Source organism: Delphinus delphis, chromosome 7 (assembly GCF_949987515.2).
Source record: "Delphinus delphis chromosome 7, mDelDel1.2, whole genome shotgun sequence".
Classification (NCBI taxonomy): domain Eukaryota; kingdom Metazoa; phylum Chordata; class Mammalia; order Artiodactyla; family Delphinidae; genus Delphinus; species Delphinus delphis.
In genome coordinates this window covers 23965623-23988591 of record NC_082689.1, presented here as the reverse complement: position 1 = coordinate 23988591, position 22969 = coordinate 23965623, and the positions used below count along the sequence as shown (strand labels likewise).

Below are 22969 nucleotides of genomic sequence, written 5' to 3'. Positions count from 1 at the left end.
TTATATTTTTGTACAATTTAGAGAGAAACCACGCTGACTGATGATTTATGATACCTTAAATAAAATTTTAATTATATTCTAAGTATATTTTATATGCTTATAATGAATGGTACTGGGTTTTATTTACCTCATTTGTATGGTTTTCTAACATTTGGGAGTTTTCTTACAAGATTGGCAAGACAGTACAGGCTGTGGATGAACAGGTTTCTTTGACTCACATGCACGGATCAAGTAGGAAAAATAAAAGGAGAGGGTGGAGGTTAGCTTGCAAAAAAAAAAAACCTCAACAAAACAAAACAGAAAACAGTGTGATGTTCATTTTTGGACACTGGGTAAGTAAAGAAGTTGGCATGCTGCCCTCCTGTTTCTGCCATGGAGTTCCAAACATGCCAGGCCTGCAGACTCAGCACTGTGGAAAGGAAAATGTGAAACAGCCACAAGCTCAGGCTGTCCACAGTAACATCCAGGTAGGATGCAAAACTGTACTACTCAACTTGTCTACAGAAAACTGAGAAGAATAAGAAATACGTCCATGGTTCCTGCTTATTTCTTTAGAACTCCTGAGAATAGAAAAAGGTAAGGAGGAAAGGTTCCAGAAGTAAACTAATCTGATTTGGTCTTTGAGCCAACGTGGAGAGCCACATCAGATGAGTATGTGTTAGAGAAGAAAGACTGCTTTTCCATTACTCCTTCTAGAAATAAGTGTCAAAAATTTAAAGAAGCATGAATACCACTATTTGAAACAGATGAGACCGTATATGCTATTAAAAACTTAATTTCTTTTATAAGGCCCAGATAAGGTAGAGTATATAATGATTATTTGTGTTCTACTGGGTAGAAATCACATGGATGGTCACAGCAGCTGGCCTGACTGAAAGTGGCTTTCCCTCCTGGTCAGCTTTCAATGGGCAGGGCCTTGCATGTGTGTTGTGTGTGTCTGAGTCAGGAATGAAGACACTAATCCCATCCCCTCTCTTCAGTGTTTATTGCAAAGCATACAGAGAGGCACCACCGGCATAAGTGTCAGGACTTGATAGGTGAAATCAGCACAGCACAGTTATGCAAATCACATGTGCAACTGACACTGCTTGTGTAATTATCAATGTAATCCTCCTCTATCTACCACCTCCAGGAAGGAAAGGAGGGGTGAAGGGTGGGCAAAGTTCACACTTGGGAGATCACCCAGAGAGTGGGCCAGGTGCCAGGTCTACAATCAGGTGAAAACAGTTCCTTCTCAAGGGAAGTCTGCAGGGCAAATTATACTACATTAAATGCACCATCACTGCTATGAATGAGCTACACTAAATTCAATTTCTATAACCAGAATCATTTAATCCAATATGTCTATCATTATACTGGTCTATGGCTTAGTATTGTTTGAATGGATCTCTTTAGCAAATCTGTTAGAAAAGTCATGGTGATCTGGTTTTAAAATAATGTCAATATGGAAATAACTGATAATGATAATCTTTTAGCCACATACCTAATTTTCAGACATTTTAAACTCTTATTTCACAAAATGATCAGTACTATTAATATCCAAAGGTCTATAACCTACAGCAAATCCATGTTATAAAAAGATTTCATATGTAATAGAAACTTAAGGTACTTATTTATGTACTTTTTGTTTACCTCAGAAAAATAAAGCAAAGTAATATTGAAGCAAACATTGAAGGATTAGGGGGAAAACAGCCTATGAGAAAAACAAAGAGTAGAAGGCAGAAGGAGAGACAAGAACAGGAAGATAACTTAAATGAAACAAGATGAAAAGGGTGTATTAGACAAGAAAGTTAGTGATTACAAATGCCACATGTGCTTTGAAGTACCTTTTAGTTTATGGAATTCCTGAACAGTCAGTAATTTAAGGAAATGATGCGACAGTAGTAGTGAGTCCCTTAGTAAGAAATGACAGTAAATCTGAGGGCATATCATCCTCATGGCAAAGTAACAGACTGTCCCATATGAGAAGACTTAAAACTAGAGCATTTGACATGAACTTGTTTCTTTAACAGTATGGTTAAAGGTCAGCATTAGCTCAAACCAAGTCAGATGCTACTTTTCAACTTTATTTTCAAGAAATTTGAAGAGGAGGAAAAAACTATCTTTTCTTAACAGCTTCTCTAAGAGCATGTAGTTTATACCTTGAAAATGCCTGTTAGCTGGTTTAATAGTCCACTAAATGTGAACATCCAAATATATTCAAAAGCAGGGTGAGTCATAATATTCTATAGGTATATTCTCATGATAGTTAAAGGAATAACTGAACAAAATATAAAATAGAGTTAAAAATAAAAGGCAAACTTTTGAGTTTGCCGCAGTACACTATTGAACTGATACATTTTTTAAAAAAATTAGTATTAGGAAAACTAATACAAGTATTCCATATTTCTGAGCTATTTTTATGGATAAAATATAGTACATGGAATTATAGGGTCTTAAAAAAACAAAAAGACAGTCCTTATATAAAAGAACTAAAAATGTACAATGAGGCGGATGTTGTTTTAACAGATGGATATTATATGGTACATCTGGTCCAGTTGCTTTTTATAGGACAAAATAGCTTTAACTTGACAACCAGACATAAAGAAAAAACTTCTTAAGTGAAATTTGTCAAACATTGAATAGATTACAAAATCATGTTGTAAAAATTAACATAACTGAGGTGTTTGGAAATAAACTAGACATATGCTCAGAATAATGTAGGCTTATTGATCCTAAGTCAAAAGACTATGACACTGAAAGGTTTCTCAAATAGATATATTCTAGGGTTATATGCTATAGATATATCACATAAACTAATTTTAAAAAGTGTTTATTTTTAGGTGATATATCCAAATAATTATATAATAAATACTGATTTAACTGAAAGCTAATAAGGTTTTCCTCTGACTTTTATAACAGGTCTTACTAAAAACACAAAGTAATTCTTATTTTCTTAAAATGAGATGAACAAAAAAAAAAATCAGAAAAAATTCCTACACTTATCTGCTTATTCAAGGATATTTTATTTATATGTCTCTGAACAGTACCTTAATGTTATAATAAGTAATGTAAAAATACAGTAGTGTTAAGGAATACAAGAGACAGTGGATAAGTTTCCTTGGGACATAGGATTGTTCATTTTCAAGTGAAAAGATTCCATTTTTAAGCAAAGAATATTTTTTTGTAAGAATGTAAGTCCAGTACAATTCCATGGCCAAAACTGAATTTTACATATGGCATAAAAACATTTGAGACTGCGCAAGAGGCATTCTTACTTACTTTTTTCTCTTTACAATTTATACAAAGGAATGTATAATGCATATATATTACATAAGTTTCCATACATTAAAAATACATACTCTTCTATTGTGTTTTAAATATTTGGGCACTGCGTTAGAGTATGTGAGAAATATACCTGAAGTGCTAATTAGGAAAAAATATGTAATTCTAGTTCCTCCTAGATTTAAAAAATAACAAGTATGCTAAGTATTGTTTTGATTAATAGGGGTTCAGGGCTTAATTGTAACACTATTTCCCCAGTGTACTGGCTATAATAAAGACAATTAAAAGGAGTAACACCTAACGTATGAAGCATACTAATCAAATTTCTAAGAATGAAAGGACTATAATCACTTGCTAAACTAAAAATCTGACAAAACTAATAAAACATTTTTTATAGCAGGAGCACTGATTCAGCACAAAAAACTGACATAAATACTATGTTATGTTATAAATTTACATAAAGGAAATTAGATGATTTGTGTGGTAAATCTCAGATTAATGGATAGAGTTTAAAATATAAACCAGTATCTTTTATTTTCCTACAACCTTATATATTAATATAAGGTTGGGATATGTTTATAAAGTGTAGTTTACTTTCTCAATGGACTAGAAATTTGACTGTGGTCTCCAGCTGATATATTGTTGATGATACAATTCTTTATTTCTCTCTCCTTTCCTTCTCGTCATTTAAATTTCACATGTAAAAGGATCTGGGTTTTTTTTTTCCTTCCTCAGTCATTCTTTCTTTTTGAGTGTTCCAAAGAGGCAAAAGTAGAAAGAGGGTTGCAATTGCTAGATGTCTTAAATTTAGCCAACATACTGCAATAAAATAAAGCAATTCTAATGAAATATCCAGCATCAATATCAGCAGAATAGCTCTAACCCATAATACATGAAAATAGTTTTAAAAAAATTAAACACTGATGACTGTTGTACAAACAAAACTTAGATTGTATTATTTCACTTTTTTTTCCCTAAATGGACAATATTTCACAAATAGGATATAGCACTGCCATAACAAAAGTAAGAAAGGTTCTGATTTCTCCTGTTATTATCTTAAGAAGTTGGGAATAAAATCTAAGAGTTGTTGACAGGAATTATCTGCTATTGAAAAAAGATGATCATATTAATCTATTTCCAGAAATAATATTATACTGTTTAAAATTATTGTTAGAGGGCTTCCCTGGTGGCGCAGTGGTTGAGAGTCCGCCTGCCGATGCAGGGGACGCGGGTTTGTGCCCTGGTCCGGGAAGATCCCACATGCCGCGGAGCGGCTGAGCCCATGAGCCATGGCCGCTGAGCCTGCGCGTCCAGAGCCTGTGCTCCGCAACGGGAGAGGCCACAACAGTGAGAGGCCCGCGTACCACAAAAAATAAATAAATAAATAAATAATAAAATTATTGTTAGAAAACAAACTTTTCCATAGCAAATACTGGCAAACACTACCAAAATATTTTTGCTCTTTAAGGAGCCCTGATTTATTAATTATTTATAAAATTGGGCATCCTTTCAAAATTAAAAAAATGTTATCAAGGACCGTAATCAAAATTTAAAACATGCAATCAAATGTGTGACTGCATCTTCCATCCCAGTGTGAAAAATATCATTCAAGTACTAAGTGGCAAAGGTGGGGGAGGGAAAAGTCAACATTGTTTCACACTTCTGCTGGCATTCAGCAACACAGAGCTTTTTCAAAAATATTCTTTAAAAGGGAATGCATTTTAAATGAACAAACTATATCTGGAACTAGAAGTGCAAAATCAGAAACTGTCTATATCAAGGTTCTGAGATTTATGTTAGCAGATGGTAGCAGAGAAGTAATGTTGGTGCCATGAAGGTCATCTGAAAATCTTAAGACCTATTCCATTTTATGCAAATCTGTTTTGAAAGTTAAAACAAACAATAGAAAACTAAAAAAAAAAAAAACTGGGGAGTGGGGACTACCCTTTTACTCTTTAAGGTTTGATCTTAGTGACTGATGGGCAGCAAAATCCCAGGAGAAAAGATAACAGATTGTTATTAGCATCACATAATGTGAACAGCATAAGATTAAAAGATTAAATTAAGTGATCTGACAAAGTCACACAGCTAATTTGCAATGAGCCCATTCGAAAACCCATTTGTCTTGACCTCTTGACTTCCAGACAGTACTCTTTTTTGCTTTATCATTGAGTTAAAAGAGTTCAGCAAGACAGAGGATGCAATAAACATATGGGGCTGTATCATTTATTCCGTAGCATGTAGTACAGATTTAGGAGTTTGACTGTCTTGGTTTGAATTCAGGCTCTGCCCGTGTGACCTCTCTGTGCCTCAGTCTCCTCACCTGTAAACTAGGAATAATATTAGCAAGAGGCTTTCTGTCTCTCCATTCCCTTTGAAAAGCATACTGAAATTCTGGTGCTCCCAGGCCCTTCTTTGGTATGCCGACATAAACACTTCTAGCAGTTGAACTGGATACTCACGTTCAGTCAATTATTATTCTAGCCAAACCTATTTATGCCAGCTGTACCTGTTATCATAATTAAGTAAATTATTCAAATATACATATTCCAATAAAATAAGTACAGAAAGAAAGTTCTTTCTATAAAAACTAATTTTACCACTCTGGAAAAATTCAATAAAGGTGAGTTTAAAAAAACTACTAATGAATTGGAGGTAGGCAAAGGTAATCTTAAAAATTAGTGAGAAAAATCTTTTTTTTTTTTTTTTGCGGTACGCGGGCCTCTCACTGTTGTGGCCTCTCCCATTGTGGAGCACAGGCTCCGGACGCACAGGCTCAGCGGCCATGGCTCATGGGCCCAGCCGCTCCGCAGCATGTGGGACCTTCCCGGACCGGGGCACGAACCCGTGTCCCCTGCATCAGCAGGCGGACTCTCAACCACTAAGCCACCAGGGAAGCCCAAGAAAAATCTTTAAAAACTTTAATAGAAGTCTGATTGTTTCACAAGTTCTTTAAGTTCTTAAAGAAACTGAAAATGGAATTAGAGATGATGTGATATGAGTGTGGTTTAGGCCAGGAAAATTACTTGGAATTCCATAACTAAATTCCTCACTGAAAGGAAAGGGCCTGGCCTTATATATATATATATTAAAAAAAAAAGATTAAATGCATATTTTATATTGGGTTGGCCAATAACATACATCTGACGGAAAAACCCAAACAAACTTTTGGCCACCCCAATGTTTATATTTTTAAATGTTAAGGACCTTTTTATGAAAAGAATTTCCCATATTGCTAGATGTACTGTTTTTAATTGATAAACTACCTGATTTTGCTCATGTCAGGTAAAGGAGTGTTAATTAAATGAATAATCCATAGGAAGTGCTTAGCACAGTGCCTCATGCCTATGGAGAGTTCAAGAAATGCCAGACATTACCTGTCAATAACCTAACTATTGGCGCTATGCAACCAAAATCAAGACACTACCCGGTGTCCTCTAGAGTATGCAAGAGAGTTCCAAATAGAAACTTTCAGCTTATATGGGATCTTACAAGGGAGGGAAGGAAGAAAGAAAGGAAGGAAGAAAGAAAGAAAGAAGGAAAGAAAGAGCAAGCTAGCATTTATTGAATGTATACTGTATTCCAGATATTTTTCTTAAACTGATTGATAGATATAAAATCTCACAGAAATATGTAAGTGCACATCAATACTGGGCTCATTGTTACCAACCTACTACATGGAAAATTTTCAAATCTAAAACACAGGAAGCAAAGATGCAGTATTAATACTGTAGAACACAATAGCTAACTAGATAAAATAAAACAATGAGCACTCATTACCCAAAGTAGGGGTTGGGATGGAAGAGAAGGAAGCAAGATACTTCATATTAATAATAGTATTTATAAAAAAACAGAAATTAGAATTAAAAATCATTACATTACACTTAATACCCTATACTAGTAAGTTTAAGCACTAGTTCTTAAATTTAATCAATCTGTGGCATATTTTCTTTCACCTCTACAGCCATTTTCACTCGCTCTACTCCTGCAGAAAGCTAATTTCTATTGGCTTCATCAATAGGCTCCTTTTTCCTCTGGCTTCTGGTTATGCTCATTTAATGTAAGGCATCAGCAAGACAGGAGGGGTGGAAAGAGTGAGGCCAAGGTGTTTATTCCTCAGTCACAGGTTAGCAGGGGTACATTCCTCTACTGAAGGTCAGTTTCAAGACTGTCTCCTACATCTCCTAATTCCAGTGACCTCTTCAGACATGGGATTGCAACCATCCCCTGTTGGTTTTCTTTATGCCTACCCCTTCTCTTGTAAATATTAGTGCTTTCATGAATGTCTCCACATTTTCCCCATTTGAGTGTCTTACTGCTTTCCTATCAGGGCTCTGATTGATAGTTATTGGTAGCACGAGTGGCCCAAGGCCTCAGACAAAATGGCATTCTGGCATTGAGTGTCTCATGTTTGAATAGAATAGCATGGCCTCCTTATCAGGAAGTTACTGAAATCCTGGTAATTCTAGACATGTGCTAGCAACATGATTATTCAAATTGTCACTGATGGTAGTATGAAGTGCAGATGCAAGGCAAAGCTTTAGGAGTTGTGGTCTTTACTTGCTGAAGGAACAATGGTGGTGTCTAATGTGAAGACTGTAGTGTTACATGGCTACTTCTGATGGCCTGAAGGATTATACAAAGGAGAAAGGACAAATCGAAGGTCCTGAATGCTCAAGTCAGAACAGCGGTGAAATATCAAAGTTCTCTGTTAGCTTTAAGAGAGTCCTTATTTACTTACGGCTCAGGGCAAATAAGGCTGAAGACCAACTGCAGAATCTGATTTGAAGGGTTATGAAATTGCCATATTAAAAAAAATGGGCAAAGCCAATACCATTTGGTCTTGGTAACAGGGTAATGATAGGGAAAGAGTGAAACAAGGGTTGTTACGATCTAATCAAATACTGAGGTTCAGAATGTTGAACCCCTAAACCCTCCCGAACCATCCTTGCCAGAAGACACATTTGTCTTCACTCCCCACCATTCCATTTAAGGAAACCAACAGTCCCGTAAATCAGCCTTTCCATATAGTAAGAGGACTTCCAACTGCTTCAGCTGAGGCGGGAACCCAATCAGAGAATGGCGATTCTTTTCAGGACTCATTTCTGTTACCACTCATGGCCCTCCAGGCTCATACCAAGTTAGATATTAATATAGCCAAAATCGAGGGATATTTAGGAGGTGACAGCCTGTACACTGAAAGAATTGCAAAACTTTACCAATTTGTATCAGTAAGGAGTCCAGATAGCATGTAAGGAAATGGATTGATTCTAAGGGTTTTATACCAAGAAGATGAATTAAAATGCTAGCTCAGGCCAAATTTATCAATATAGGTGCATTCATCTGGAATTTGGGATTTAATATATTGCCTTGAGCAGGTGGGAGTGACTGGTTTATTGAATCCTTGATTCAATGATGGCTTACACAGTGAAAAGTTGAAAGGGCAGAATTTTCTTGGCACACCAAAGTAGAAGTCCAAAAGCTCAAGTAAGAATATTGGAAAAGGGCTTCCCTGGTGGCGCAGTGGTTGAGAGTCTGCCTGCCGATGCAGGGGACACGGGGTCATGCCCTGGTCCGGGAAGATCCCACATGCCGCGAAGCGGCTGGGCCCATGAGCCATGGCCACTGAGCCTGCGCGTCTGGAGCCTGTGCTCCACAACGGGAGAGGCCACAGCAGTGAGAGGCCCGCGTACTGCAAAAACAAAAACAAAAACAAACAAACAACAACAGAAAAAGAATATTGGAAAGGATCTATTATGAATGACCCTGTTCAGTCCTCCCCTAACCATACCCTTGGAAGGGCCTCACCAAAGAATTACATTGGTGAGGAAAGAACCAGCGTGCTTGGAAAGCTTCCTGGTAACTGTCTTCTCTAGGCTGGAGAGAACAATGATAGATGTTACCAACAGATCTGGGCTCCCTAATTTAAATGTATCCAATGTGATCTTCTGAGATGGCAGAGGCTTTGTGGTAGAAATTAATTTCAGGAAGTGCAATTATCTTAATAAGCCACGGGGACGGGATAACAATGTGTTTTGCGCCACAGGGTTCTATGGAAATGGCTAATGGATTACAGATCCTCCAAGAATGAAAACGATGGTTAGACTGCCAAGCTGCTAACTATCTTACATGGACAGAAAAAGTCTAGGTCTTGTGGGCAAAAACCCAACTTTAGTCGCCGTAGTGGGATTCATGATCTCTTATCCACTGCCCAGACCTAAGTCTATTTACATATCCAGAGTCACATAATTTTAGGTGGAGCCAGAGTCCCTTTCAGAAGGGCCCTGAAACCTGGCCACCGCTGTATGCTATGAATTTTCCTCTAAGCCATTCCAGAATCACCTGTGGCCATTTATGAGGGTGACTGTGAATTGGGAGAAGGAAAATACCAAATCCTTCTGCAGGTTATTAGACAATTGTATTAGATTAGCTCTGAATTGACATTAATCCCTGGAACCCAAAATACCACTGTGGCCCACCAGTCAAACTGGGAGCTTATGGAGGTCAAGATATATATGGAGACTTCACCCAAGTCCATCTTATAGTATCATAGGAATAAATGCATTTAGTAATGGGAAGAACCCTTACACTGGTTCCCTGACCCATGGCAGGAGGTCTATTATAAAAAGCCAAGAACAGTGCTGTCCAATGAAAATATGAATCACATATATAATTTAAACTTTTCTAATAGCCACATTTTAAACAGGTGGAATTAATTTTCGTAATATATTTAATAAATATAATTTCAACATGTGGCGTTAACCATATGAAGGTACTTAACAGCCACATGTGACTAGTGGCTACCATATAAGAGATTGCAGCCCTAGAACTATCATTTTTTCCAAGATAATAAACTAAAACTGAAGGATGCTAGGGTGGTCACTCCTACTACATACCCGTTTAAGCTGTTTGTTAGGCTAATGCAAGACCTAGATGGTTCTATGGATGAATGACAGTTTAATCACATAATGCCAACTACAGAAGCAGTTCTAGTAGTAGTATCTCTGCTGGAGCATATTAACATAGTACCTGATACCATGTATGGAGCTACTGACTTAATTTCTTTTAAAAGTAATTCCTTATCAACAAAGATAATCAGAGGCAGTTTGTCTTCACAATGCAGGGTCAACATACTTTCACTACCTTACCTTAAGGCTAGGTCAACTCTTCTCTCTTTGTCATAATATAGTCCAAAGAAATCTTGTTCATCTTGACATCTCACATAACATCAAGCTGGAAGATTACATTCATAGTATCATACTAATTGGATTTGGTGATGGGTCAGGAAGTAGTAAACACTTAAGATGCCTCAGTAAGACATATATTAGGGCATAGGAGATAATCTCTATGAAAAGTTGAGATTTGCAGCATTGGTGAAATTTTAGGGGCCTAGCGATATAGGCATGTTGAAATAAGAGCCTCTATAGTAAATGATAAGTTGTTGCACCTTGTACCTTTCATTATGAAGAAGGAGACAGAAAATGTGGTGTCCTCTTTGAATTTTAGAAGCAAGATATACCACGTTTGGGTGTTCTGCTCTGATGCATGTACTAGATAATCAACGAGGCTGCCAACGTTGAGAGGGGACTGGGGCAAGAAATGAATCTGCAGTGTACCTCTGCTGTAATGAAAGCTGCTATTTAGACCTTTGGTTCTAAGATCCAGAAATGTAATGATTTTTGGAAATATCTGTGGTAAGCAAAGATGGTGTATGACATCTGCCTCTGAAGCATGAGAATGCAAATCCCTAGTGGAGTAAAGATATGTGATCTTCTCAGTAATGATTTGCCATTTGAAAAGCAGCTCTTAATTTGTTATTGGACTCTTGTTAAGACTGAGTATTAGGCCATGCGACTCCAAAAGACTACGTGGCCCAAACTAGACAAAATGAACTATGTGTTAATCCGATTCAACATATCATACAATAAGACGTGCACAAGAGCATTTCATTATTAAATGAAACTTGGATCACACAGGTTTGGGAAGCCCAAGTATACATCATGAGCAAGTAGCTCACGTGTTTCTGATACCTGCTACTACTGCTTCACAGTCTCTCACAATCTGGCCTCATGGGGTGTTCTCAATGACCAATTAATGTAGGATAAAACCACATGAACCCAGCTTGTAAATGGATTGTATGGTATTTAGTATTAGCTGCAACTACTGTGTTATAGGCCCAATGAAGGGGGCTGCCCCTGGAATATAGTAGCGAAAGATAACCCCCTAGCAGAATTTCAGATTGTATGGTTTGCATGGAAGAAGAGATAGCTGAGGTAATGATACATGGCATGGCCATATGGTCAAGGACTTGGAAGAACAAGACTGGAAGATTGGAGATTGAAGGTTTGGGAGAGTTATGCAGATGTGCCTCTCAGAATTGGTACAAAGTGTGACAACATGGTTACTACGTGAATTCCCTCTGGAGGGCTTCCATTGTGGAGAACCCTCTTAGTAATCTGGGCAAGATTATGTGATGGGTGACCCAAGCCAATAACACAATCTGTTTTATGGATGACAGATTCTTTATCTAGCTACCCTGGTGCTTGCTCAAGTGGCCCATGTACAAAGTGACAATGGGAACAAGGGTGGAAACTATGTATGGCTTCAACAACATAGATTTCCCCCTCTCTATGGCTGATTTAACTACCACAACTGCTGAGTTCACCACTTTCCAATGCTGAGACACTGATACAGCACTATTCTCCGAGGTGATCGACCAGTCAATTAATGGGTGGCAGGTTACAATGAACTTCTTTCAACCTGAAGGAGGGAGAAATTTATTCTCATAGGAATTGATAGATATTTGGTATATAGATTTACCTCCCCTTCCTTCAGTACTTTTGGATGTGCCTCTACGCCTGGATTTAACAGAATGCCTTAACAATTATCATAGTATTCCTTAAAATATTGACTTTAACCAGGAAATTCTTTTCACGGAAAAGGAAATGTAGAAATGGGCTCAAACCTATAGATTTCGCTGGCCATACCTCATGCCACGTCATCCAGAATCATTTGGCCAAATAGAGTGGTAAATTGGCCTACCAGTGGAGTGGTTCATGTATAGTTGCTAGCTGGGAGAAGTTTGGGTGTGTTCTATAGGATGTGATAAATGCCAGAAGTCATCTATCTCCTCCATTGCCAGAATGCATAAGTTTGAGAAAAAAGAGGTTAAGGTAGTAGTGGACACAACACAAATACCTCAAATAACTCATTTAAGGGATTTTCACTTCCTGTGCTGAAATCTTGGGATTGGTGGTTTTGGAGATCTCAGTGCCCAAAGGAAGAATGTTTCCACCAGGGATCAGAGTTCTGTTACCATTGTATTGGAAGCTGAGACTACTCCCGGCTATTTGGGGCATTTTAAGCTGCTGAATTAACAGGAAGAGGAGTGGGCTATTGGCTGGTAATTTTTCCAGACTACCAAAATGATCTGGGGTTGTTGTTATATGATATGGGCAAGGCCAACTATGTTTGAAACTCAGGAGATTTAGTGGGGCATCTCTAACAAAAACTTCTCCAATAATGCTGGTTATTGAAAAACTACAGTAATCCAAGGAAGGAAGGGCCACCAAATACTCAATGTTGTAGGAATTCAGGATCACCCATAAAGAACCCTGTCCAGACCAGGGGCTAAAAAGAGGGTGAAAGTAAGGGGAAGATGAAATTGGCAGTGGAAGAAGAAAGCCATATATATTGTGAAAAGCATTGGTGATGGTTAGTGTTGGAAGTAGGTCTGAACTGACTTCACCCCTTGATGATGCAGTAAGTAGATGATACCCCTCTCCCCCTCTCATCCCTCCATTAAACTCCCCTTATTAGCCAATTTGAGCATATCTGTTTATATATCTGCAAAAGTCATGACTTAGTATACCAAAATGCAAAATCAGCATAATAGCAGTTAAAGGGACCATGTCTTTTTTTTTGAACCTCAAAGTAGAAATGTATTTATTTACAAAATTTACAGTTTCATAGAAACAGCTTTGCTTTATGCACATAAACTTTATAATTATATAGAACCATGTAAATTATAGGGTCCGGCCTTGCAAAGCCAGTGGAAGGGGCTTACTTTGGGTGACATCTTTCCCTCCCCTCATTCCACTAGCCACCAACCAGGAGCCCCTATATGGGCCATGCCTAATCTGCATAACGAAACCAATTGTAGCCGTCCAGCTTAGTCTAACACAAAAACCAAGGTGTCTTGACTTCTTAGACACTACCCACAGGGATAAATCTCTTGAAAGAACAAAAAGGAAATCAAGGAAACAAATTGAGATGACTGTCAAATGCCTTCCAGAGGTGTCAACAGGCAGTGAACCTTCTAAGAGCAATCTAGCAATCACCAGGCAAAATTACATGTATACACTAAACCGTGATAGTAAAAACAACACAGTTTTGTAAATTTTGTGACCAGTGGAAATAGATGTTTAAAGTTATATTTCTGCCTCAACTTCATCCTCATGAAAAGCTATGTTTTATATAATCCTTGGTCAACTGAATAATACTTTAATAAGCCAGAGTGCATGGCTACCTAAAGGAAATAACTGTCAGGTCTTAAAAATATCTTTCAATAAAGAATACTTTTTATAATAAAACAATACCACTTTAAGATATAATTTTCACAGCATAATTTTTAAATAAAATATAATGTGTGATAGTTGGAAATGAGTGAACTGCTTTAAGTCAGGGATGAATATAAAATATATACTTAAAACAGTTTAATATTTGCTTTAATTTCATTTTTCTGTAACAGCCCCAAATTTAAGAGTTAATGTCTAGAATAGTTTTACATTATTTCACATTCACGTTAAAAAACTGTGTAAAGCCTTAAGGATTAACAGGAAAAATGTAAAGAAAGATAGTATGAGCATTACCTCACAACCCACAGCACTCTCTAATATAATTTGTCAATGTAGATGAAGATATCACTTCCATCATACCTTCATATTAAAATTAAATTTTAATACATCATTATGAACAGAAGGAGCATATAAAACTGGCTTGAAGAGTATTCTATATTAATGTTCCACCTTTAACTTCTTAGTTATGGCAATTCATGCTAAAGCCAAATGAAATTCATTCGGTATCTAATCATTCTTTTGCTTGTATGCACTATATTCTGGCATTTAAAATAAAATCAAACTTGTTCTAGATTTTTAAATGATGATTTATGAAGCAGAGAAGAGTTTCAGAGAGCATCCAATGACTATAGTTTGAGAGTTAAAGAAACAAGGAGGGTTAAAATTAAACATAAAACACTCTCACCGCCAATTTTCTAATGAGCATAATATTTTCAAGTTTAAAAATAGTGATATTTGACTTCCCACTGAGGTCCCAGCCCAGGTACCATATCAGTCAAAATAATATCACAGCTTTCCTCTCCTCTATGGTAACAACAGCACGTAACGATGATATTTTACTAGATTTTCCGTTATTCTGGATTAACCACAATTACTGCATTAATAATTGTAAAATTTAAAAATCATAGAAAATTTATGTAACAGCTGTTTTCTTCAATGGCTTGAAACTCTTCAGTTGACAGTACTCCTTTCTGCCAAGTCTGTAAGCCTAAAAAAGAAGGGCCATATGCATCCTGCAAGATTTGTCAGTTATTCAGTGTACACAAATAAAAATACTGTCTAGCTCATTCCCAGCGACGCACCAAAGTTAGAAGTTACTTTGTGTTATGCTATAGCAGTCTCCTGAGTTCTCATATTTTACTTTCTACTCAAAGAGTTGGTGGCACTTACCAGAGTGGGTCCTGAGGTGTCCTGTGAGGGCGTCCCTCCTTCTACAGGCATAGCTACAGAAAGGACATTTGAACGGCTTCTCTCCAGAGTGTAACTTTATGTGTCTCAAAAGGTTGCCCTTCTGAGTAAAAGAAGCTCCACACTGGTTACAATGGAAGGGACGTTCACCTGCAGAAGGGGAAAGAGGTGGGGACGATCAAGTAGGTTATGTGCAAGTGACTGATTTGCTGTACAATGTTAACTACAGCCAGTTCTCTGTGCTGAGAATGTCCATCTCCCTCCTAAGTCTTCCAAACCTTTATCTTCCTAGAATTTGCTTTGCTAATACCAAAGTCCCAAACTTTAGGTCAAGTGCCGTTTCAGCTCTTCATGTAAATTTTACAGGATTCCTGTCATTGACTGTAAAGAGTAACAATCATAGCATTGACCACTGGTTGAACAACTAGGTGCCATCACTTTACTGACTTTATTGGTTGCTTTACATACAATATTTCAAACCTCACGATGGCATTACTAATTTGGTATTAATAATTTCAATTTACAAATGAAGGAATGGAAGTTCAAGTATCAAAGTTTCTGATTATAGTCACAGCTAATAGGTAATTGAGCTGATCATGACTCTTGGTCAATTTCACTACAAAATCTTGCTCTCTTTATTGTACCATGTTATCTCTTAAAATAAATCACAGAAACTTTGAGCTGAAAGGGACCTTTAGTCTAACTCTCCAATTTAGCTGATAATTTTGTTATCAGGGAGCCAAAAAGGTTCAATGAATGAACTAGGTTGCAAAGCTCATTACCACAAAATCTCAAAATATAGCTCAGGTCTCTGGATTCTCCTAGTTACTAACAATAAAACCTGTGGCAAAATTTCCTGATATAATCAGAGAAAATCAAAAGAAAATTATTCATCCAGACATTTCCTGTACATATATTCTCTGTTTCTTGTGAAAATCATTTATTTGATAGGAACCTTTTCTCCTACTACTCATATTGCCCTAAAATTGTTTAAGCCAGAATTATCTGCTGTCTGTTGCCATCAACTGGCTGTTGACAATGTCACTGAAGGTAAAAACGTAGTTTGATGAGGGAGTAAAATTAGCAAGTAGGATCATACGGATAACATCATTAAACCATGATGAAATACTCCCTTTAAACATGTCTATCTCTAAAGATAGACATAAAATATAAATTAATATATAAATAATACAAATATATTAAAACTCAACATTAGGATAAAAATTAAATGAAAAAACAATTCCCTTTTGGTTGAACTGGACCATTTCTGTACTTGAGGTTAGATAATGACTGTAATTTTAATAGTTTTCAAAAAATTTTATACTGAATTGTCATGTTTCATATCTTTAACTGAAACATTCATAATAATAGTGAATAATGAAACCACACTGTATTGGGGGGGCCTTTAAAATAATGCAAACTCAGTGATTCTTTTTATTAAAGAAAGCTAGGAGGCATAAATAAGATAAACTTTGGTCACCTTCTGGCAGCTACCACTGCACATTCTATCATATAGATTATAAAGCCCAAGGAAATTGAAAAACTGACAGATCAGGTGTATCTTGAATTCTGTAGTTCTTGCTCATTTTGGAACTTAATGAGATATACACCAAAAAAGAGTAATCTGTGTGTGTGTAGCAAGGGTTAAGGTTTTTTTCTTAAGAAATTTGGAGAGGAAACTTAGAACCTAAGTTTACAAAAAGTCCTATATTGATGGTTGAAAAAGAATTATTCATAATGTTAAAGTTACCTTAAGTTTTATCTAATTTAACTTGGTTGATTCATTTGGTAAAACTGACAAATCAATACTAAATACAGCTTAAAAAAGAGGCACAACCTAAAACCTCCCATATGATATCTTATAAAGTAATCAAAGTTTAAAAATAAACTTAATTTTGGTAATTTTTTTTTTAATCTTACGCACACAGACACACACACATATACAACTTAATTCTTTTACTTGTTTCAATGGAACAGCAGTCTAAAACTTTAAAATCAGAATTTTCTTCTCCCCACCTGTGTCATGAAATTAGTAATAAAAAGGCAGGAGGATTTTATTAATGAAATTTTCTTACTCTCTAAAAGGTTAATAGCAAATGTAAATTACACATTTTACTAAAAACATTTGATTTTACTTTTGAAATCTATGTAGGGTTTCCCAGGCAATAACAAATTAGTACTCAATAACTTAAAAACAAATTAATGTGGTGAACAAAAATATTTGAAATCATGTTTTGCCTTTGGAAAATACTCCTGTAGCATGCTAACTTTGATTTTCTTTAAGCCTCCTAAAGTCTTTGAGCTGAAATATTTAAAAATTCCTAATTTAGGTTTCTGAATTCATCATTCAGAATAATGCTAATCTAAAAAAATTATAATAAGGATCATTTTAAAAAAATAATTTTTAATTTACTTAATTGAGTTTTATGAGACTAATGACAGGGTAATTTAGTTGTTAGGTTACATTTATAAAATATTCCAGATATCCTCAAATATTTTTTAATAAGAATTACTTCTGAATTTATATGATCATCTTTAAAGGGGTAGGAGAAATGTCTAGTTATATCCAGAGACACTGCCGTGTTGCTGAGTGAATAAGTCTTAGTGTGAAGGCGTTTGCTAATTCTGTTCCCATGGCCATGGGAAGTAAAGAAAGAAGCATGATGAAGGTAATCAGTCATGTGCCCATTTTTGATAAGAGGAAAGAGACTATGATAATAATGCACTTTGATTTCAATCAGATGAAGCTTTAAGAAATACTGATTTTCCTGGCCTATTAATTTCAGAGGTATGTGTAAAATCTGATAACTAACTGAAGGGTACAGTTGACTACCCATAATGTCTATGTAACTTGAAACAACACATCTTGGTTATTTCTTTTATAATAATTTGTTTTTTCTTTAATAAATAGACTGAATCAATTGGTCCTTTTCAGGTTGGTTTAGACCTTGTCTAAAATATATATATATATATATATATATTAATCACTTTCTTCAGATGTAAATAAAAGCAAATTTCAGGAGAAACCCACAAATTTACTAAATACATTAGTGACATTAAAGAGTAAGTCCAATTCAGAAACATCAAGTAGGCTATTGTATCTGTGATAACTAATCCTCCCATGGGTGGGCACCAAAGTCTGGATTAACAACTCTGGATCCAGGAGAACAATTAAGATGTAGTCACGTAGCCATGCTATTCTTTATTTCCATTCTCAATCTGTTTTTTTTTTAAATCTTCTAATCTACTCAAGGACCGTTTTATTCACTGGGTGAAGTTATCTACCTATTATGGAATAAATTATATTTCAATATTTTATATACTTTCATAAACATATTTGTAGATCTGTGTTTATTCAACTGAAATGCAAGTATACATGCATCAATTTGCTTTGGTGAATCAAAGACAGAGGGTGTGCCTGTGTTGCATGGAACAACCACCTACAAATATGAAAAATCCCAACCATGTGTAGAGAGGGCCTTAGAGCAAGAGAATGGCTCTACAAAGCTGCAATGGACAAAATATTATGCTGAAAATTTAGTTACAAAGATAACAGTACTCTACCCCAAAGAGATGCAAAATTAAGTATATTCTACATTTATAGTGTTTGTATCAATTTGTGTTTATGCATGAATTGATTTACTACCCCTATTTCTTTTCTTCTCCCTGTATTCCCAGTGAAGAGTGCCTGGAGTATCCGATGACAATATTACCTGATTACCTACTAAAGTAGCAATACCAAAGAAATAGCACCAAGCCATTAAAAAAGACGCTGGAATTGGCACTTTAGTAGAGTATGAAAGAGAAAGAAGAAGAAGTGAATTAGATATGATACTCCATGTCAGTTTAATGAATGGGTGGTTATGTATCTTTTTCCACTATCAATTTTATATTAGACATTATATTATATTATAATTTTATATTAGACATTATATTAGACATTCCATGAGCTAAACGCTCATAGAAACAAGCATATGTTTCTCAAAGGTTTTTAAGGATTTAAGACGAAGTCTTTTATACTAGCAAGGTATAAATAGTTGGTGAGAGGGGGAAGTTCTAAAATGAAGACAGTTCATCAAATTAAGGAGAAAACATTTGGTTAATGACTATATTCTGACTATATATATATATTTTCCAATCTATAGAAATACAAGTAGACTTTCTATTCTCATATTGCTAAAATGGGGTTGAAAATGTCATGACCCACTCAGATGTATAAACTGGGTCATCAGAAATACATATAAAAATGGCTAATTTAAAGACACATCATCACAATTTCACGGTTAACAATGTATGGCAGGTATCCCAAGCTCCTCTACGAATGGCTAGTAACTTTAAGAAAAACCTCCCAGATCTGAGGAAAGTGTAATAATTTTGCCAGTACTCTAATAAATATTTATTAACAATAAAAGTTCATAGAGTTCCAAGAGTACTTTAAATAGTTGTTCAGTCTATTTTCCTTGCCTTTACTAGCTGAGTGAATCCCATACTCCTAGGACTTGTGGAAATCTGTATAACTATTTAGAAACACTTTCCATGTTAGTTAGATGGTTTTCAACTCTACTAGAGTAAAAAATATGAAGTGGACAGTACAGTGGGTATGCAATTGTTAACTGTGTTTACAAACCAACAATCCTCATGAAAATCACTGCAGTTACAGTAAAACATCAATTAACCTAAATTTTCAACAGAGTATATTCAGATTCTTTGAATATTCTTAACTCAGACCATAAAAGGTTTATTAAATATCTTACAAAATTTTTTAAAATATATTTTTCAGACTTAAAATGAACACTATATGCAATTCAACTGAAAAGTCATTAGACTAATTTTGTTTAGTTTCTACATTGCTAGATGGGAGAAGTTAGACATCTGAGTGTTATCTTCCTCAATATAATCACTCTGAGATGATGAATACATCGTAACTTTGTGGAACTCTTCTTTTAGAACTGCAGTTGGAATTACTTCATGAGCATAGAAGAAAAGTAGCCTCACTACTTTACAGCCTTTTCCTTTTTTTCTTATCAAATATGGTACCAAGCTTGATCTTTTAATTTTTCCATGAGACATTTTTAAAAATTAAAAAAAAATTTCATTAGTAATACAAATATTACTATAAACTTAAAAATATTTTAAAATCATGATGCTATTTAAAAAGGAAATTCAAAACAAAAAAGTAAAAATGTAACTGACTATATGGTTGGATAAGAGTGTAAGCCCTAAAGCTGATGATTTTGTTTAAGATAACACTGATTTTAATGTGTAATTTCTCACTATAATTAAAATATCAGCCTTATAGTAATACCTCATCATAAAATATTGATATATTGATATACCAAGCATAGAAAATTGGAACAAAACCACTCTGGACATCAGGAAACCTTGATCCTAGCCTCACAATTCCCTTAACCACATAAGGGATCATGGATAAATCACTTGACTGCTTTGGGCTTCAGTTTCTTGATGTGTAAATGAGAGGTTTGGACTAAGAAGACATCAATGTCCCTGGTATCTCTCATGTTTTAAGCATCTACTTATGAAATTGATTATCTAGAAGTCAATCTTTTAAATCAATGTCTTTACTGTGATTTCTCTCTCTTCCAAAAGAGTGTCATATTTTAAAACTCTGAGTGTATGAGTTATTACTATTTTGCTGTATAATACTACTCTGCATTATAGTTTAAGCTATCATTACCTTTAAATCGAATTTCATATAAATTTGAATTTTTCTGGGTCAATGATCTGCCTACCTTGCCACAATCTCATTTCTTGTGTTTTACATTAAAAAGAAATTTTAAAAAAATTTTACCAAAGGATTTGAAGAGGTTTAAATAAGGCCTACTCACTGAGTTGGTTTTTCACATTACTCAAAGGTCTAAAAGTGTATATTAAATTAACCTGAGGTCTCTTTCCTCACCTGATTCTGTGATTTCACATTCCTACCACCCTTTGCTGTATTCTACCCTACGTATCTCCTTGCAGGAGTTATAGTTAAAATTACAGGAAGATGGTGACATCCTGGAACTGGGGGAGATAAATATCTGCCTCCTACAGAGACCCATGGTAGGCAAAGATTGATTGGAAATTGTATTCCAAGAAGTTAACTAGACAAGATGAAAATGATCAACCCTTACATAAATGCATGAGTACCATGTTATAGCAAACTCTATTACCTGCCCATGGGTATGGTAAAATATGTATAGGAATACAAAAAGATCAAGTTACACAATGAAATTCTCCTATACCTTTTGAACCCTTATCATATTTTTGCTATATTAAGAACTGTGGAAACTGAATCCCAAACTTCTTTTTGATATGCTATTCAGATTTGAAGGCTGGAAGTCAAGACCCAGGCTACTCTCTGCTTTTCAGCAATCCAATACTAGCAGAATTCTGAAAAGGTAGTTTCACCATTGCCACCCCTGAATAAAAAGGAAAGAGAATAGATGTCAGGTAATATCAACATCAGATGTCACAGGCAGTCATCAGGTTATTCTTTCAGCTGCTTACCAGTGTGACTCCTTTTATGTACCATAAGCACATTGGGCCCAATGCAAACCATGCCACAGACGTCACATTTCAGTTTACCATTCGGAAGCCGGATTCCTCCCTCGCCTTGAAGCTCCTGGACTTTCCTGTTGTCTGCCACCTCGCTGCTTTCAATTAGGGGTTCTTCTAGGCTGCTACCCTCATCATGGCCCCTGATCTCGTCTTCGCGGCTCAGGGGTTTCCTGTCACACTCTTCATCACTCTGCATTTCTAGCTTTACTGAATTTGCTGTAATTTAAAAAGAAGAAAGGAAGACATTTTAAATGCATGTTATGTGTTGTCACCTACATCTCTTTTCCACCCACTGCCATTCTATTAACATGGTTGAGAATGCTATACTAAGTAGAATATAGTCCATCCCCCATGCAATGTTAGTACATACTGTGTTCTATGATATTTCCGTGAAGCTCTGGCATGAAAGTGAAGATGGCTTAGGAAAGCTCAGTATCAACTGGTATTGTTATACTTTTGAGTTTGTCACTAAGGCTACTAGACTGAGGTAGGATTATGAAAAAGACAAGATTAGATACTACTTAACTCATTGAGCTACACCTCTTCTGAATGTAACAATCATTATATATACACTTCATAGTCTCTGTTTTCCATTAGGGTACTTGCATAAACCTGTTTTTTTTTTCTTTAACATCTTTATTCGAGTATAATTGCTTTACAGTGTTGTGTTAGTTTCTGCTGTATAACAAAGTGAATCACCTATCTGTATACATATATCCCCATATCCCCTCCCTCTTGCCTCTCCCTCCCACCCTCCCTATTCCACCCCTCTAGGTGGTCACAAAGCACTGAGCTGATCTCCCTGTGTGATGCAGCTGCTTCCCGCTAGCTATCTATTTTACATTTGGTAGTGTATATATGTCAACGCTCCTCTCTCACTTCGTCCCAGCTTACCCTACCCCCTCTCTGTGTCCTCAAGTCCATTCTCTACGTCTGCGTCTTTATTCCTATCCTGTCCCTAGGTTCATCAGAACCATATTTTCTTTTTATTCTATCAAGAGAAACAACTCGGGATCTTAATCCAGCAAATAGCTTAGACGTATGAAGGCACACTGTCAAGGCAAATATCCTAAAATCAGACTAAACACATACATTCAGTTGAGAGCTGTATAAATGAAGGGCAGAATGCACAGACCTCACGTGCTCTTAAGCTACTCTTTTTTTTCCTATGTGAAAAAAGTTCTCTATGGAACATATTAGTCTGCAAATCAAAGTATTCCAACGTTAATCTATGCACACCAAAAAGCAGTGAATGACAGGAATGGCAGAGCATGCATGCACGCACTTGTGACTGTTAAGAAATTCAATGCCTTCTGTTTGCTGTTTTTGGATCATCCCACAGAAAAGTTGGAATTTTGTTAGCACAGCCCTCATTATGG

At 35.9% G+C, this 22969-nt stretch overlaps 1 protein-coding gene across 1 annotated transcript in view; it reads right to left on the bottom strand.

Annotated features, from left to right (window-relative positions):
• The window catches only part of IKZF2 (IKAROS family zinc finger 2), a 170480-nt gene that overhangs the window by 45464 nt on the left and 102047 nt on the right, over positions 1 to 22969 (bottom strand). The window contains exons 4-5 of the mRNA XM_060016163.1: positions 21540 to 21806; positions 15012 to 15179 (exon numbers count right to left, since the gene is read on the bottom strand). Coding sequence (XP_059872146.1) covers positions 15012 to 15179; positions 21540 to 21806 — 435 coding nt within the window. The remainder of the gene's footprint in view (positions 1 to 15011; positions 15180 to 21539; positions 21807 to 22969) is intronic.